Source organism: Marmota flaviventris, chromosome 8 (genome assembly GCF_047511675.1).
Source record: "Marmota flaviventris isolate mMarFla1 chromosome 8, mMarFla1.hap1, whole genome shotgun sequence".
NCBI lineage: Eukaryota > Metazoa > Chordata > Mammalia > Rodentia > Sciuridae > Marmota > Marmota flaviventris.
This window is the reverse complement of record NC_092505.1, coordinates 54,470,949-54,489,500: the sequence shown is the minus strand read 5'-3', so window position 1 is coordinate 54,489,500 and position 18,552 is coordinate 54,470,949. Positions and strand designations below refer to the sequence as shown.

The 18,552-nt window shown below is 39.3% G+C and overlaps 1 protein-coding gene across 2 annotated transcripts in view; it reads right to left on the bottom strand.

Moving 5' to 3' along the window:
• Positions 1-18,552, bottom strand: part of Heg1 (heart development protein with EGF like domains 1) — a 75,468-nt gene that overhangs the window by 42,366 nt on the left and 14,550 nt on the right. For both annotated transcript variants that reach the window (XM_027935917.2, XM_071615262.1), the window contains exons 2-5: positions 10,552-10,833; positions 8,377-8,676; positions 1,787-2,125; positions 535-870 (exon numbers count right to left, since the gene is read on the bottom strand). In XM_027935917.2, coding sequence (XP_027791718.2) covers positions 535-870; positions 1,787-2,125; positions 8,377-8,676; positions 10,552-10,833 — 1,257 coding nt within the window. The remainder of the gene's footprint in view (positions 1-534; positions 871-1,786; positions 2,126-8,376; positions 8,677-10,551; positions 10,834-18,552) is intronic.

The following is an 18,552-nucleotide window of genomic DNA, read 5'->3' as shown; positions in this document are numbered from 1 at the left end:
ACTGCTGATAAGTGTGGAGTTTTTTTTGGGGGGGGGGTGATATAAATGTTCTGGAATTAGATAGTAGTGGTGATTGCACAATTTTTGTAAATATACTAAAAATCAACTGTACACTTTAAACAGGCACACTGTATGGAATGTGAATTATATCTCAAATCTGTTTTAAAAAAGAGGAGGGGAGAGAGTATTTTTCAATGAATGCTATGAATAACCTGGAGTGAACAACAATTCATGAGAAGGTGATATTTTCACCTTTCAGTAGCTCTATGATTGAGGCAGGTATGGGGATACAGGGTGGGCAACAAAGAAAAGGAGTATAGAGAGACCTTGAGTTGTATGTGAGAAGATATGGAATATGATAGGATATACATGTACATCTGTCAATCAGCTATAAGAATGGCCTGAGAGTAATGATACTAGAAGGACCTCAGGAGCTATTTCCTTAATAGATGGCTTAATATGCCACAGACGATCAATAAGCATTGTAAGTCTCTCACCTTCCATGTGGTACCATCCTGTGAAATGAAAACTTACTTGAATTTTCTCCATGTAGCGTGGAAGAATCTAGGCTTTCTGAGGAAGATATAAACGAAGACTCTGAGTAACTTCTCTCATCTGACACTGTGGTGCCTCTTCTGGACTGTTGAGCAGAATCTGAAGCTTGGGTCAAAACTGAAGAGTTCAAAACTTCAGGATGTGAAGCAGAGATTCCTGTCACATCTGCAAATGTCTTGCTGTTGGTCAAGGACCAGTGTGCTGTGCTCTCTTCATGTCTAATGGAGGGAACTGACCTAGACACAGTCTCGGTCTGAAGCCTGAAACTTCCATTTTTCACTTGAGAGCTGCTGGCAAGCTGATGTCCTCTAAAGGCTGTGAGATAGTATATAAATAAAAATGCCATTATATGGGTATGAAAAAGATCCTCCAACAACTAAGAAGTGAGTCTTCTTTAAGATATCCTTTTCCACAGAAATCTTATTTAATATTTATTGTATGTGACATATATTATCATATTCTAAATCATTATTTCCAAACTCTTGGTGTCGACAAGATAGCAATACCAAAAAATAAAAGTTTTTTGAACAGAGGACTTTTAAACAGCATGTGCAAATAGCAAAGTAATTTATACTTGAGTATTTTATTCTCTGTCCCTTGAAAAGTAGTTTGAGGAAATGAGTACGGCATTATATCCAACAAATATGATGTGCATAAATATAGCACATACAGCACTTTTCTAAAACAGTTGTAATATTAATAAAGATTATCCTAATCCTGAAGTAGTTTTAAAAAAATTAACTATAGGGAATAAACCAAACCAAGAACTTGAGAATTATATTTATTCTGTACATTTATTTGTAAAGATCTGATCATAAAAGCACTGAAGCTAGTTGTAAGGATTAGGTCAGCTCTCATTTTGAAGACAATGCTGTAGGGTTAAAAACAAGATAGAATCAAGTGACAGCCCTAAGGCTCTGGTCTCAACTCTGCTGAGTGAACCAATGCATGCATTACTTATACCTCCTCTTCACCTATAAAAAAAGCAGGAGGGATGGCACCTGTCCAACTAACTTCACAATGTTTTCATAAGAATGAAAATCAAAATGCAATAATGTGATATACTAATGAAGGAGCTGGTGTCATCAAAGAGTACATAATTTTTCAGAGGCTACAAATGTTCTTAAAGAGATCCGCTATTTAGAAATATCCTTACAGATCAAGTAAAGATAGAATACTTACTCGTTATTTAGAAATATCCTTACAGATCAAGTAAAGATAGAATACTTACTTGTGGAATCATTTTGCCAATGTAAAGATGTAACACCAAATTCATTTTCTGTAGATGGCTCAATGAATTCTCCATCTCCTGGATTCTTGGTTACTCTACTATTACTTCTTGATTCTACTGTAGAGGGTGAGGAAGGGACTGAAACTGAAGTTGTGGCAATTTTGGAGTCCTTAGGGAAACTCTCTGTCTTGTTTATAGGTCCCAGACTGACAGTCAAAGACCTGAGAATCCTTGAGACACTGTCAGTGAATGTGGTGGCAACATGTGTACTCTTTGTCTGGTTGACCAGTGGACTTTGGAGAGCAGTAGAGTTGTTCAGTTCCTTTATACTCCCAGAAGCTAAAACAGAAGAAAATATGTTTCAAAACTACTCAAGGACTCAAGAAAATCTGGCACTATCTAAGTAAAAAATAATGTTTATTATATTTTTGTATATAAATCTCAACACTATTGGACCTGATGTAGATACAGACAATTGTGTATGTTTACACACATGTACAACTAGAACATACACCTTCACCCCTCCTCACTAGTTCTGATTCTCATGTAGCTTAGTGGAGAAGCAGTGATGTTCTTCATGCAGCACAATGCAAAGCTTTCTGTGCAAGCTAAAAGGAAGATAGGAGAATCATAACAGATACATTATTTGCTTTTTTGGTTTTTATAGAAGATGATAAAATTAGTACTACTGAATTTCATAATATTGCTTAAACAGGACAGGCTATTGTGTTAAGGCTTTCATCTTGTTTTATTTTATTTTAACTACATATCTTTTTATTCAAGTATTATTATAAATTAAAAAATGAATAAAAGTCACATGGTGCCAAGCCTAGCCCCCTGGTCACCACTGAAGAGGCCTCAGGTTCTGCAGAATACAGCTAGGACACTACTGCTCTAGGACAGTAATTCCCATCCTTGTCATTGTCAAGGGCTCTTTATTCTTCCCCAACCCAGGGCCACCATAAATTTTGTTTTGAAATAACTATCCACCAAAATGGATTCATTAAGTAACAGAAGGTCTCAACATCAGGAGATACTCATTATTACCCCATGAATTTAACTTAATTTCACCCAAAATCAGACGGCCTTCATTATTATAATTATTTAGTCTCATTAAACATTGGAGACCAGCTCTTAACCCAACATGCTACTCCAGTAGGTCCCCCAGGAGATCAAGAACTGCATATGAGAAACGGTTTTTCTGATCCATGGATGGAGGTCACTGGATAATTGTCAAGAACCTCAAGAATTGAATTACATGCCATTGGTCAAAATGTACAGTCTGCTCCACATTATAGGTTGCTTGGCTTGCTAGTGACTCCCTTTCACAGATAATTTTTCAAAGGATATCTTGAGAACTGACCTCCAGAATGGTATATTAATACCCTAATCCAAAAGGCTAGGGATGTAGCTCAGTGGCGTAGTGCTTGCCTAGTATGCATGAGGCCCTGAGTTCCATTCCTAGCACCACCACCACAACAACAACAAAATACTCATTCCTAAGTTCAAGAAAGCCCATGAGCAGGAAGAAACACGGCAGGGAAGAAAACAGACTCCTTTTTTCTTTTAAATCATTTTAAGCTAAAAACAACAAAAAGTACTTAATATACTCTATACCTATATAACAAAAGGCTTTGAGCTATTAATTATGATCCAGAAAGGGGGGAAAAGAAGTTGTCATTATAAACAGTTTCTTAAAGATCAGACTTGTGTGCAGTTGTGACCAAAAGCACAAATAAAATTTTAAATATAATTATAGAGAAAGAACATAGGAAGCAAAAGGTTCTTCTTATCCTCATACAAAACCACAGACCTAGCTAAACCTAGAACACAGCATGCAGCTCTGGTTACTGGACTTAATAAAGTCAAAATGAAGATGCAGGTTATCCATAAAACTAGGAACTGAAACAAAGGAATAGAAAGATCCAAACAGAAAAGTGTAGGCATGGCCTACCCCAAACTAACCCTACTTGAAAACAAAAAGCACTTTAGTATGAAAAATGAAAAGCATAATAAATGCTGGCCCAAAATAATTATCTCCAAGGAATTACTTCCAAAACACTTTTATTCCTAGTAAATTGCCTTATTTCTTCCATTTGATGTTTCCATTAAAACAGGTGATTAATTTTGGTGGTTCATCAAATAAATGGCCACAGAAATATAATCACTAACGTCACAGATACTGAGTCACAAAAGGAAAATGGCTGCTCTCCCTGACTATGGGCTCATTGCTTCTTCATCACATCATTCTTACAAAAAGTTATCATTAATTGACGAGTTATGATGTGTCAAGAATTGTACTAAGTATTTATATACTAGTCACATTTAATGCTCACAGTAAAGCAATGAAATTTGTCTGAAAATTGTAGAGTTAGTGCCTCTTAATAAAGAGGAGGAAATATGGGGTCAAATTAGTCTACAATTGCTAATTATGTTACTAAATGAGCACCAGCTAAATAACCTAAGAGAAAATTTACCACACTTCTAATCAACAGGCCAGTATTATTAATTTTTTAAAAATTTCCCTTCCTTGCTCACTTCTGCCTCTAAAGCACCCATTCAAAAATGGGAATACCAATGAATCAGACATAATTTTCCTATGTTCATACATGAATACATGACCAGTGAAACTCTACATCGTGTACGACCATAAGAATGGGATCCTAATTAGAATAAGTTATGCTCCATGTGTGTAAACTACGTCAAAACACACTCTACTGTCACATATATCTAAAAAGAACACATTAAAAAAAGAAACATTTTTTTAAAAATGGGAAGACTAGGGATGTGGATGTAGATCAGTGGTAGAATGCTTACCTAACATTTGCAAGATTCAGGGTTTGATTCTCATTACCACAAAAACAAAACAACTAAAATGGGAAGACCATTCATCCACCAGGAGCAGACACAAGCCAAGTTCCTAGTCTTTATAATAGAAGGTGAAAAGAATGCCTGGTAAAGGTATATGGGTCACTCTCCAGGCACCGCACAATCACAAGTATGCATCAAAATGTTCAACCTTACCTTGACTGCTATCCAGAACTTGGCAAAAGAATAGATGAAGCAGCTGATATTTGAGAAGGATAGGCTAAATCTAAAATCATCTAAGTTATTTATACTTTCTCCCTTTACAAAGTGAAATCACCACAATGCAATTTACCTGGACCACATCAGCTCAGCTACCCACAGAAATACTTTCATAAGTTGAGATCCATTATAATACTTTCCACTCCTATTGAGAATCTATATAAAATATCACCTTTTAAAGAACATTAGCACAATTTCCACAAAACGGCAATTGAAGGCATTTTCCATTATGATTCTCAATTCCTTGTAAATATTCCTCTTAGAATTACAACCCCCCAAACACTTATGCCTATGGATTAAATTGTATGCTTACTTTATCTGACAACAATCGCATGCCCCACCCAGCTTCCTTTTGTGCCCTGGTTTCCAGGAAGCTCAGACTAAATTTAGTCCTCAATTGTAGCCATTCTCACACAGTTCAACATACACATATTTCTTCCTGCCTTCCAAAGAAATTTTTCCCCTTTGTTTGTTGCTTTGTATACTTTTCCTCCAATGATCAAATAGTACATGATCGATATGGAAAATACAGAAAAGTATAAAGCAGCACAAAAAATAATTTTAAATGGTTTCTGATCTGTTTAAAAAGTCTGATTCTGCTGCCTGCTTTAGTGATGTAAGGCATACAGTTTATTTCCAGAAGCAGATAAATCCTGGCTATCCCAGCCTGGGAAAAGGCTAGGCTGCACATGTTTCTAGGTGGATCAGTAGTGTGGACTCTCAGATGGTGAAACTTGAAAGGATCTTTCAGATCATCTGGTCTGATGTTTTCAAAGAGGAACCCCATCCTCCCTGTGCCAGGCTCCTAGCTCGCCATCTTCATGTCCATCTTGTGAAGAGTGTCACTAATCTGACTAGTCTAAGTGCCAGGCTTTTCTATGGGTCGCTTTTACCAGAGGATGGAATGGACATTTACCAGAGGATGCAGTGGACAAGTGCCAAAAGGCTCAAGCCTTGCGCTGGGGTTGTGACTCAGTGGTGGAATGCTTGCCACCACCATGTGAGGCATTGGGTTCGATCCTCAGCACCGTATAAAAATAAACAAATAAAATAAAAATATTGTGTCCATCTATAACTTAAAAAAAAAAATCCTAAAAAAGGCTCAAGTCTCTACTGCACCCCTTCACTTCTGTTGTTCTACAGAGCTAGCCCAGCTGGGCCAGGCCAATTCCAGGTCTGCCTTGGCAGGTCCTGATGGCTCTCCCAAGTACTTACATCAACTTTATCATGGGAAAGTAAAGGGAGAATAAAAGCCAATATTTCCCCTCAGGGTAGGTAAGAGGTATATAGAGCTCTGTTTGGTGGATTGACAGGTGCCAGCCCAGCTTTAAAAATAAAGTAGAACTTGGGCTGGGGTTGTGGCTCAGTGGTTGAGCACTTGCCTTGCATGTGTGAGGCCCTGGGTTCAATTCTCAGCACCGCATTAAATAAACAAACAAACAAATAAACAAATAAATAAAGGTGTGTGTCCATCTACAACTAAAAATATAAAAAATTTTTAAAAAAGTAAAGCAGAACTTTGTTTCTCCTTGGACTTCAGATTCTGTTCCATGTGTCTTCTTCAAAAAAGCCCTCTCCATTATCTAAGAGGGTGGTCTGACTTTACCTAGAGCAGAATACCTAATTCACCAAGTAAGAGAAATTCTCAGTAGAAGGCTCGAATATGAAAGATGTGATAGAAATCTCCTAATATTAGAATGCTAAGATTCTAAAAGGACAATTGCTCAAAGAATTTGAGGGCAATATTTTTTTAAGTGTTGAAAAATATAGGTGAATAGATAGTTGTATCCAGTAAAGTTAGAAACATGGGCTGATTTTCAAATAAACCACATACTGGGTTAAATTTAAATTATAAATATTAAATGACCCTGACTAAAATCAAAGTGGAGCTTCCTAGGAAATGCTTCCTTTCCACTGTTTGGTAAAGTTGGTTATAAATCACTGAACTTCAGAACTTTGAATCTGCAAAGAATCATAGCTTTTATCCAATCCAACCAATGTTTATGAATAATCTTAAAAAGCAATCTCCTAAAACATGAATCATAAATTATATCCAAACCCAGTCAGCAGGAAACTGTCTACAAAGTATGTGGAAGAGGAACTGGCTGCTTTAAATAGGCATTACAAAAAGGACCTCTGGGTTCAGTTTTTGCTTTGATGACATAAACCCAAACTTCTAGTCTTACAAAGCACTCTAAAAATCTCTGACACAAGAATTTTAAAACAGCATTTTCCGAAGCAACCTAACCTCAATTTCCCAAGAAGGTTCCTGACCCTCTCCGTTCTGCTCCTTATTGCCTAAGTATGAAAACAAGCAGTAGACACCGACCCCAACTAACACCTGAGAAGAGAGAAAGGGCATTTTCCAGCATTCTCATGGCAGCATGCGCCCTGTGAGGGTATTTGGGCACGTATTAATATGTATTAATATTTCTTTTCAATTGTACCTTGTTCTTGGTCTGCAGGGACCCTAGGAGAAGTAGTAGAAGTGGCATGTGTTCCCAAGAGGACTACAGTCTCTGAGTGGGTAGGCTTTGGATGACCTGGTATGACAAGGTGTATAGCACAAAGGACCAGAAGGTGTAGAAAGGCTCATGGAAATGGAATTCTTGAGCTGAGACTCAACTGATGAGTAGGAAGTGGAATGGCAGAGAGGAGTACTCCACAGCTGTAATGACTAATATCATGCCCTGCAAACACCTCCAATGCATTTTTTTTCCCCAAAATGAAGCCTAGAAAAAACATATACCCATGTTTTCTTTGACAACTAAAGAAATGTTTTTGCAATCTTGAAGAAATAAAACTAATTCCTAATCAGGTGGTATGGTGCTCACCATTTCTTACAAGCATCCTGGCATGTACCTTGTTGTGTAAGAATACACACTAGTAACACTTAAGCCTTTGGTTTTTGTTTGTGTGTGTGTGTGTGTGTGTGTGTGTGTGTGCGCGCGCGCGCATGTGGGGGGGGAGTGTGTGTGTGTGTGTGTGTGTGTGTGAGGGGCGGGGGAGTGTGTGTGTGTAGGGGAGAGGGATGGAGGAAACATGGGTTGGTGGAGAGAAGGCCCATCACACCCATCAGACCAACTATTATTTTTTTCTTGTATAGTTAAAGAAAACATATTTTAAACATACTGAAATAAGCTCTGTAAATTATACTTCTACCCCAAATACTTAGCACTAAAGGAATTTTTTTTAAAGAGAGAGAGAGAGAGAGAGAATTTTAATATTTATTTTTTAGTTATTGGCGGACACAACATCTTTGTTTATATGGGTGCTGAGGATCGAACCCGGGCCGCACGCATGCCAGGCGAGCGCGCTACGGCTTGAGCCACATCCCCAGCCATAAAGGAATGTTTTTTAAATTTTTCTTGTTTTTGCTTGCTTGTTCGTTTTTGGTTTTTGCTTATTTCCCCCTTAGCTCCTGTTTAGGTATTTAGCTAGCTAGTTATACACATTTACTTGTGGCTATTTTGAATGACTGGAGAGGTGAGCTGGGAACTCACATGAGGAATGGTCTGAAGAAGGAGGGTAAGCAGTTGTCTTGGAGGAATGCAGTACGGAGTGCTCTGATCCTAAGGAATTTCTTTTCCTCGACAGCATAGTGGGTTCTCCTGGCTCCAAAGCAGCAAAGGAAGACCAGCTTGAATCTGAAGTGCCAGCCATTTGGGTGTGCACAGATGCTTCTTCTGGCATCCCCGTCCCCTTCTCCAGGGAGACCTGGGGTGTTCCACTCTCTGTTTGAGAAGGGGCTGTTCTTCCTTCTGACCCTGAACTGCTGGATGGAAGCTGAAGCCGTTCCAAGCCTGAAAGCAGAGGGCAACAATTAAAATTCCACCAGCAGACTTCCAAATGTCTTCATAATCTTTTAATGGGCTCAACTCTGAGTTCTACAAAATATATAGATGTGAAGAAATCAAGAACAATTTTTCATTCTATGTAAAATGAATTCTTGAAAGGGAGACCACAAATCAAGACAGAGAGTTTACATTTTTGGATAAAATTACGAGTAAAGGGACAGATTGAAGCTAAGTAACAGATGATATGGACCTACGAGACCAGTGTCAGATCATCATTATTCATCACCCACATTCCACAAAGTTGGTCCCAGAATTGGCTTGAATTCAACATAAACATGAGTTCCCAATATTTGGATGACCAACAAAACCAGGCAGTTTCATGTACAGTTTCTAAGCTCTGTAGCCACCATTCATGCATGGGACACAAAATCCCTTCATACGTTTTTCTTTTTTTCTTTTTTTTTTTAAAGAGTGAGAGAGAGAGGAGAGAGAGGGAGAGAGAGAATTTTAATACTTATTTTTTAGTATTTGGCGGACACAACATCTTTGTCTGTATGTGGTGCTGAGGATCAAACGCAGGCCGCACGCATGCCAGACGAGCGCGCTACCGCTTGAGCCACATCCCCAGCCCCATACGTTTTTCTTTTAAAAACCGAATGTCCGCAGTCAGACCTCTTGTCACTAGGTCATGAAACCACAGAGTGACCTTTGCTGGCTTTATCCTCTATTTTCAGTACCTCACTAACTATCAACTTCCTTTTGCTGAGTCTTCACCAAGCCCTTTCTCTTCATCTCTGTGGCCACAAGGTCAACACCTGGATTTGTGTCTACTTGGGTGGTTCCCCCCACTCTAGATTCCCCCTACCCTCTCACGTCCATACCAGACATCTTGTACCTGGCTTCCAGATGAATCTTCCCCAAATCTGCTTTACGAGTATCACTCCATTGTGCAAAACTCTTCAGTGACTTCTCACCACACCAAGTATAAACTGTCTGGTTTGCAAAGTCCTCCATGATTGTCCCTGCCCCATTCACACAACTGTCCCACTAGCTGCTCTGTGCTCATGCTTCCCACAGGGAGGGTGCTGGTCCTACCGCCCCACAAAGAGGCCACCTCTGTCTTTGTCTTTTCTGTACCTTCAATCATATTGAGCCATTAAGTCACAGGTCTGATCCACTCCTTAGTCAACCTTCTCACCTCACTCAGCTACATAGGCTCAAATTCTAGCTTTGAACCCCGTCAACTGTTTGACCTTCAAACATTGGGCTAATAACTTCTCTGAGTTTGTTTCTAAATTCCAAAAATAGGAATAACCTGCTTTCATAAGGATTTAAAAATAGTTATGTTGGTATCTAGTAGTACCTAAACATTGCTATTTTGACTTCTCTTCCTCAATTAAGTCTGATGTGTGAAGCCCTAGCCCCCTTTGAGAGCCTTTCCTAAAAATAGCAAACCTCCAAGCTATGCTGACTGGACCAAGAACAGAGATTTGAACCACATGAACACAAACAAAACCACACCAACACAACAAACATAAACAAGTACAGTCTTCCCTGGCCACACATCCCACTAGATCTGTGCCCTTGAGATTGGTATTGTGTGGCAGAATCTATGGAGGAGGGACATGGTTTGAATTCAGGCTGACTGGAATGTAGATACCACAGAATGGGCCAGATTACTTAGCAAATCTGCACCCTTCTCTGGTCTGTATTACAAGCAAGCCACAGCCAGGGGCTTAAGTCACAGGTCTGATCCACTCCAGTCCAGGACCCCTGGATGGACACAGTTGCTCAAGATGAGGAAGAAGGCAGTAGCAGAGATTTTTATTTTCCAGCACTGGACATACATAAATGAAATGAGCACCCTCAGTACAAACTCACTTAAGGTGCTGCCCTGGGATGTAAGAGTTGTTGCAATTTCAGGTGAAATTTGAGTGAAGTTTGTTCTACTTGAAGACTCATTCCTTCCTTCAGCAGTTGCCGTTTCAACTAGGAAAGTACGATTTTCTGGAGCTTCTGAAAATGCATGGCTCATTCTGGAGGTCTGAACCATCATGCCCTCTTTGGAGTCCACCGTTGAAAAGTCCTCTTGATTCTGATAAAAGACGGTATTTTCTATGTGGGGTTCAGTCTTACTTTCTGGCCAGTGGTTACTTTCAGCAGCTGCAACAATAAGAAAATGCATCAGTGAGAACGTGCTTGTTTCTGTAAAGAAAAGTGAACCTTCAGAAAAGAGAGCATGTATAGACCATTTGAGGTTATTGCTGACAACATGGCTCCTTGAAAATCTCATTTTTATTTTCCTCATTTAGAAATATTTCTCTTTCTGCTTAAGATGGAGGGCAGTTGGGGACTGTTGAAAAATCTCTGCAAGGATAAATGAAGTCACTTCCATCTCTATGAGTGAGGCAGCAATGTCAAACCATCTGACAAGCAGAGGCTGCAGGCAGGCAGAACTAGTTTGTATCTAAATATCTTGTGGTGCATGCACAAACACACAAAAAATAAGAAAGTTACCTTTTAGTTTAGCGCTGCCCAAAGATAAAGAGAACAACAAACACAATCCACATAAGTAACTTTAATATAGCCACACTTTTAAAATAATGAAAGTGAAATTAATTTTAATATTTGTATTTCATTCAACATATCCAAAATATTATCATTTCAACATGTAATTGATACAAGAACTATCAAGATATTATATATTTTTAAGCATTAAAACTAAAATTCATTGAGTTTTTTACTAGACACATTGAGCTCTTGACAACCACATGGCTGACTATTAGTTACCTTATTAAACAGTGCAGTTCCAGATCAACATTACCAGAAGCAGTGGCTCACTTATTTGGGATTGGGTGAATGGTGATCACAAAAACTTCCAGAAGAGATTCTGACAGTTTCCTAAGGGAATTCTTTCCTTCCCAAATCCCTTAAGAATTACTGGTTTTACGCCTCCTATTCTGTTTTCTGGAGGTGATAATTAGCAGAGGCTTCCTGGAGGGGGAGGGAAGTTGCTCAGGCAGCTGGGCTCCTTTGGGGCCCAGCCCCAGACAGGCAAGGCCCATACTTGGCTAAAAATGGGATTTAGAGTGGTATTTCCAGGGGCAGCCACCAAGTCCATAAATTGAACTTGGGCAGTGGACAGCAGTGACCCATATATCCTCCCTTTCAGGAGTTCCTATCTGAACTACAAAGGCAAGCTGGCTTCTCCAGAGGAGGTGAAATGGTTTAAGGAAGCTTTCTCTATCCTCTTGGTTAATTGGGAGCAGTGGAAAAATTATCCTCAAAGGAAGCCAGGAAAAAGTGATTGTGGGGAGGCAGAAGGGACTCAGATTCATGCCCAAAGCTGGCAAGCCAGAAGCAAAGGAAAGGAAATGAATTTAGCTTTAGTATAGACTTAAAACAAATGTGAGACATCGCCACTGGGGGGTGTGGCTGGCCTTAGAGGAAGCAGCTACGTCCCCTTCAGAGAACAAAAGTAAAAGTCCTAGACACCGGTCAGCTCAAGGAATTCCACTTCAGTTTCCAAGAAGAAAAGAATAGCCACACACAGACAGGACATGGCTCACAATAAACCATGCTCTCTCTGCAGGAGTAGACTAAGGATGTAAGAAAGAGGCTGAGGGTGTAGCTCGGTGGTAGAACACTAGCCTATCACGTAAGAAGCACTGGATTTGATTCCCACCATTACATGTACATTTTTTTTAATGTAAGAAAGAAAAAACATACACTATAAACAAAACTAAAAGGCAGACCATATTCCTGCAGTATCCTCAATAATCCTGCCACTATCAACAACTAAGATGCTAAATAAAATAGTTTTTAAAAATATGTCTAAATGTATTGCTGAGTTGGTAAGTTAAGAATCAAATCTTCTGAGATCCCAAATGAACCAAAATTAGGAATACAGAGAGGAGAATGAAGACTGAAATTGGTACCTGTTCAACATTTGTGACCCTGAACTTTTGTTCTGATGGCTTCAGGGATGCAGAAGGTTAGAGACTCACTCTCTAGGAGGGAATCTAAAAGAAAACCACTGTGAGAGAGCTGGGACTCCAAACAACTATCCCTGGGGTGTAGGGCAAATAGAAACAAACCTGCCATGAAGTAGGGACAAAAAGGAAACCTGGCCCTTAATCCTGGTTGTAGGTGAAAGAAAAACTTCATCTCATCAAGAATTTGTAACCATAAAGCTAGCCCTCATGTGGGTGTGCAGCACAAATTTACATTACCTGTGTAGTCTGAACCTAGAGTTGAGGATGTACTTAAAAGTGGTCTTAAACCTTGTAAATATACTGAAAACCACTAAACTATACTCTTAAAAAATAAGAATTTATAGTATGTAAATTATATCTCAAATGTGCCTACCTGGCTACATTCATACTATAAATAATGGAGAGGTAGGGAGTGATCCTGATAGTGCCTCCAAGTACCTGGCAGAAACAAATGTTAATATTCTCTAGAAAGCATATCTTCTAACCAATTTCTACCAATAAAATCTTTTTTTAAAAAAATATTTTTTAGTTATAGATGGACACAATACCTTCATTTTATTTATTTACTTTTATGTGGAGCTGAGAATCGAACCCAGGGCCTCACATGTGCCAGGCATGCACTCTGCTGCTGAGCTACAGCCCCAGCCCACTACCAATAAAAATCCAATGAATAAGAGATTGCATCAAAAATCATAAAATATACAAGAAAATAAGGCATCCATGAGCAGAAGTCAGCAAAGTAGGCAAGCAAAGACTTCTAATTCAGAACAAAGAAAAAGATGCCATAAATAATGCCAAGGATATTTGAAATAAGCCTTAATTAAAATTCTAGAAATGAATAATATAATTGAAATTAAATTCAACAATAGATTAGATATAGCTGAAGAAAGAATTAGAAGGTAGATAATGCCAAGAATGAGATAAAAAGAAAATATGAACAAAAGGTTAATAGACGAGGAAGGAAGAGTGAGAAAGTCCAACATGGGTCTACCTTGAGGTCTAGGAGAAGAGAAGGAAAGCAGAAGTGGAAATATTCAAAAAGACAGTAGCTGGAAGCATAAATCCTGAAATTAAGGAAGTCCAACAAAATCTTAAGAGAATAAATAAATGCACACGTGCCTACACATACATACACACACACACACACACACACACACACACAAACACAGCCAGCAACCAAAAGAAAAATATGGAAGATTATCTATAGAAGATAGCAATTAGGCTTACAGATGGTTTTTCAACTGCAATAATGGAAAACCAAAAGATAGTAGATAAATATTTTCAATATGCTAAGAAAGAGAAGAAACTAGAATTGTATACTCAGAGAAACTACCTTTCCAAAAATATCTTGAAATTATCAAGCAAGAAAATGTCCAGTCAAAACTGAGTTTATCAACTACACTCACTAAAGGAAATTATAGAGGACTAATTTCAAATAGAAGAAAAACAATTGTAGATGACAGATATCAGATACAAGAAGACATAATGAGCAAAGAAAATGCCAACTCAATGCATCCATCTAAAGAAACATGGAATTCATGAAAAATTATAATTTCTCATTAGTGGAATTAATAAAACAAAATGAAACAAATCCTGGATAACAAGAGTCTGTAAGAGGTCTGTGCTGTAGAAGGATAATTTTGAGCTGTGTGAAAATGCATTTAAATTACTCAAACTGACCCTAAAGGATAGAAGCTCTTCTAAACTGATAGAGCCTGGAATGACATGAAACATCCATTGAAAGAAATCAATGAATATTGCCCAAAACAATACAAAAAAAAATCAATAAATAAGCATGTTACTTAGTGATATGGAGAAAACTACTAAAAGAAGCAATTAAAAAGGCTGAAATTGGTTGATTATGGAGAGCAGAAAATTATGATGGTAGAGTGATCAGGGCTTTTATAATAGCCTTATAAAATCTGCTTGATCTTTAAACTATATGTGTAAGTTTGATAAAAATAAAAACTAAAAAATTTTAAAGTTGAACAGCATAAATGTCTGTAGTGCCAGCTAAAAGGTTAACTTTTTGAAATCCCTAACGTGTACATCTCATAGACAAAGAACATGAAGGTACAATTCACAAAGAGAAATAAAGAAAGACATGAAAGTAGTGTTTAAAAGCAAGGAAGTACAACCCAAAATGAGAAAAGATCCTTTTGAAGTTTTATTTATTTCTGCCTATCAAATTGATAAAAAGTTAAAAATAGTATCTAACGTCATTGCAGGTTCAGAAAATGAACAGTTTCATACAATGTTAATAATAATGAAATTGACAGTCTTTCTGATGATAAATTTTGAATCTATTTCAAAAATCTTAAAAATAGGCATATATTTTGATCCAGGTTTCCATTTCTGGAAATAAATTCTAAGGAAATAGTTAAGGAAGTTCAAAAAGTGTTAGGTACAAGAAAGTTTATCACAGTCTTTTTTATAATGAAAATTGAAAGCAACCTAAATTTCTGCAATAGGGAGTCAGTTAACTTAAGTATGAGACAAAAAATTGTAAAGGACTGACAAAAATGCCATTGATACAATTTTAGTTATGTATTATGTTTACCCCAAATTGTTAAGTGTCAGCATAAATTACAAAACAGTACATACCATTTGATCTCATTTTATTAAATATATATCTAATTTAAATTGTGTTTCCCGACCTGGGCATGGTGGCTCACACTTATAATCCCAGCAACTTGGAAGGCTGAGGCAGGAGAGTTGCAGGTTTGAAGTCAGTCTGGGCAACATAGTGAGACCTTGTCTCAATTTAAATTTTTAAAAAGAGAGAAGTGCTAGGGATTTGGCTCACTGATAGAGGGCCTGCATGAAGCCTTGTGTTCAATTCCCAGCACCACCATCACCAAAGTGGGGAAAAAATGGCTGTAGCTTGGTAAAATGACTCCAAGTCTGGAGACCTAGAGAAGTCACTTTGAAATGGGCTTTCGTTGGTTTCCAGACTTCCCCCTAAGTAGGTGAAGTTTATATACCTTAAAGTTGGCTCGTGAAACATGAAAATAATGATGTGTGTAGGTTGGGACTCCAGTGACATTTTGAAGTATAATCATGTGAGTGGTTTTTAACTGTACAGCAGAAAGACTGATGAGTTTACTTGTGCCTGGGCCTCCGGGCCCTTTGATGCCTGACTACTGCCAGTACCAGCTGTGGCCATTACTGGTGGCCTTATCAAAGAGAGCTGGCCAATGACCATCTCCCTATCTCTAAGCAGTTAGAGGCAAGATACACCCTTTGTCAGTGGCACCATTACTAGGGCCCACTGACCTCAGAGACCTGCTAGCTCATGATTCTACTTCTACCCTCTTCTTCTTAGTCGGTACCACAGCTGCCTGGATTGGTGAAAAACTATTAAGTTTGGTGTCCCTCTTTATCAAGGGATCTATGCCCTTCTTTCCTCAGGAACAAAAAAGGCAAAATTTAAACGTTGCTTGTTTTTACCCATACCTTGTGAATCAATGTTTTCCATGTGAAGGAAATCAACCTGCTTTCAGCTTTGGGTTCTGGATACAGAAATTCAATTGAAGAGTCAGTGGATAATGCACAGACTGTGATGAAAGTCAGACCACCTGGGTTAGACTTCTAGCTCCACCACTTACATGTCCTATGATCTTAGGTGAGAAACAGAATTGTTTATGCCTTGGCCTCTTATTTGAAAGAAGTAGATAATAACATTACCTATTTCACTGGCCTGTTATGAAGATAATAGAGTATATTTGTGTAAGAGCTTACAACAACCCCTGATACAGTGAGTACTACATACGTTATAGCTACTGAATCGATTTTGGGTTATCAGCCTTCAACACATAGTTGCAGGATGACTGTGGCCGGAACTGCTAATCAGTCATGGCTCTGTCTCCCCATCTTTCTCCAGGCAGCTGGTCAGAGATGATACCAGAGCTGAAACCCCCTGTACTGCCCACAGTCCCTCTTGAAAGTTGGGAGTCTACTTTGATTAAAGGACTGAGGCTGGCTGAGTGGCTGCTGGAACAGCTTGTGCCTGTTCGAGTTCTGCTCCATGACACCCATCTTAAGAAAAACTGGGTGAATTTGGGAGCACAGGGTAAGGCCAAAACTACCTCCAACATAATAAGTTCCTGGTGTCACTAGCTGTGGATTCCAAGAGAATAGTAAACCATAGCCCACTGGATGCTCCTCTATTTCTTTTATTGCCTATAAATTCTAGCTTAGAAAAGGGATTAACACGCAGGCTGGGGCAGGCAGCACCCCAGCCCACCCCCACTGCCACTTGAGTTCCTGCTCGTTTGAGCATCCAAGCACTTTTACACTGTTCCATGTATCTCAGGAGGAATGATGGGTAAATGCTAAATATTTAGTAAAGTCTAAGGACTAATCCTTTCCAAGCTCTGAGTCATTTTGGTTCTACTGTGGATGAGTTTTGCTGTGGCATGGCTCCTATTCAGCATCTGTGTAAACCCTGAGTAGGACAGTAATTTGGAGTAAACTGGAGAGGACTCTACAGGGACCTATCCTAGGCATGGAAAGGGATCAGGGAGGCTGCTCTTGCCCTGGGTGGAAAAGAGAGACGGCCCTAGAGATACAAGAAAGGAGGGATGCCTCAAGCTGCAGAGTCTAGGCCAGCTACAGGGTAACAGGAAGAGGCTGTGTCCTATCAGACACTCTTGGAGAATTCTTTGATGCAGGCAGCATCCTGGAGACTCAAAGGAGGATGGCACTGCTCACCTCACCCAGGCCAGCTCTCCAGGTGGTCAGAGCTGATAATTCAAACCCCAGTCACAGACCACCGCAATTGAGCCACAGCAACTAACTACACACTGGAGCTGGGATGCTGGAAATACCATCTTTCCTTCTGCACCGAGGCCATAACTTTCCCTTGTACCATGAATGGAGGTTATTAACAAGTTTCGTTGCTTTGCCTGGCTTTTTTCCCCTCAAGTTGACAACTTCCACTTCTGTAGTGTCTTAATGTTCCCAAACATCTGTTTGTGAACCAGCATCATCAGGGATGCTAGCATAGCCGGGAATAGGATTTCCTAATTAGCAGCTGCTACAGTCAACTCCACCGCCACCCCCCAGTGATTGGGGGATTTTCAGCTTGCATTGTTTCTGAGCAGTGCAGGGGGAGTGTACAGGGAGTGTGCCCTGTCATCTGAAGAGGCAATTTCCTCCCAGAGGGCCTACCCTGCCCCCACCCCTCACCATCAAGCGCTGTAGAGGGCCAGATGTCAAGTGCCGCCAGCTACACGCTTGTGTTCCTGAGGCACAGAGTTGAAGAACAAGCCCTTTATTTTCATGTCCCTCCATTTGAATTCAGATTTCACTAACATCTATTCAGTGCTTACCAAAAGTTTCCATATGCATTGTCTCATTTAATGCTTATGACAGCCCTGTCAAGTGGATATTATTATCCTTATACAGCACATGGGGAAACTGAGGGCCAGAAAGATTAAGTGACTGTTCCAGGTCACATTCCAGGTCACACACTCATGAGCAGCAGAGACACGATCTGAACTTAAGTCTTGCCCCATCCCACTCCAGCTTATTCATGAGGCTTCAAGGCATCGGCCAGTAGAGCCAAAGCAAAGAAAGTCCCACTGGCCTGCAAACTTCAGCCTTCAACACAACTACACTGACCTTGCTTCTCCCTCAGAGGAATGAAATGGTGCCTATCACATGGGCTTTGGAATCAGGCAGACTTGGTTTGGCAACAGCTGCACATTATTAGCTGGAAGACTGAGCAAGAGGATTTCTAAATGAGCTTTTCAGAGGTGATTTTTATACATACTGAAAAGAATGATAATAAAGGGAGAGCAGAGCCAGAATGGAGAACAAGTTTGATGGAAACAAGAAAAGTCTTTGTCAACCAAACTGTGAAGGTTGGGGTGATGTTACAACT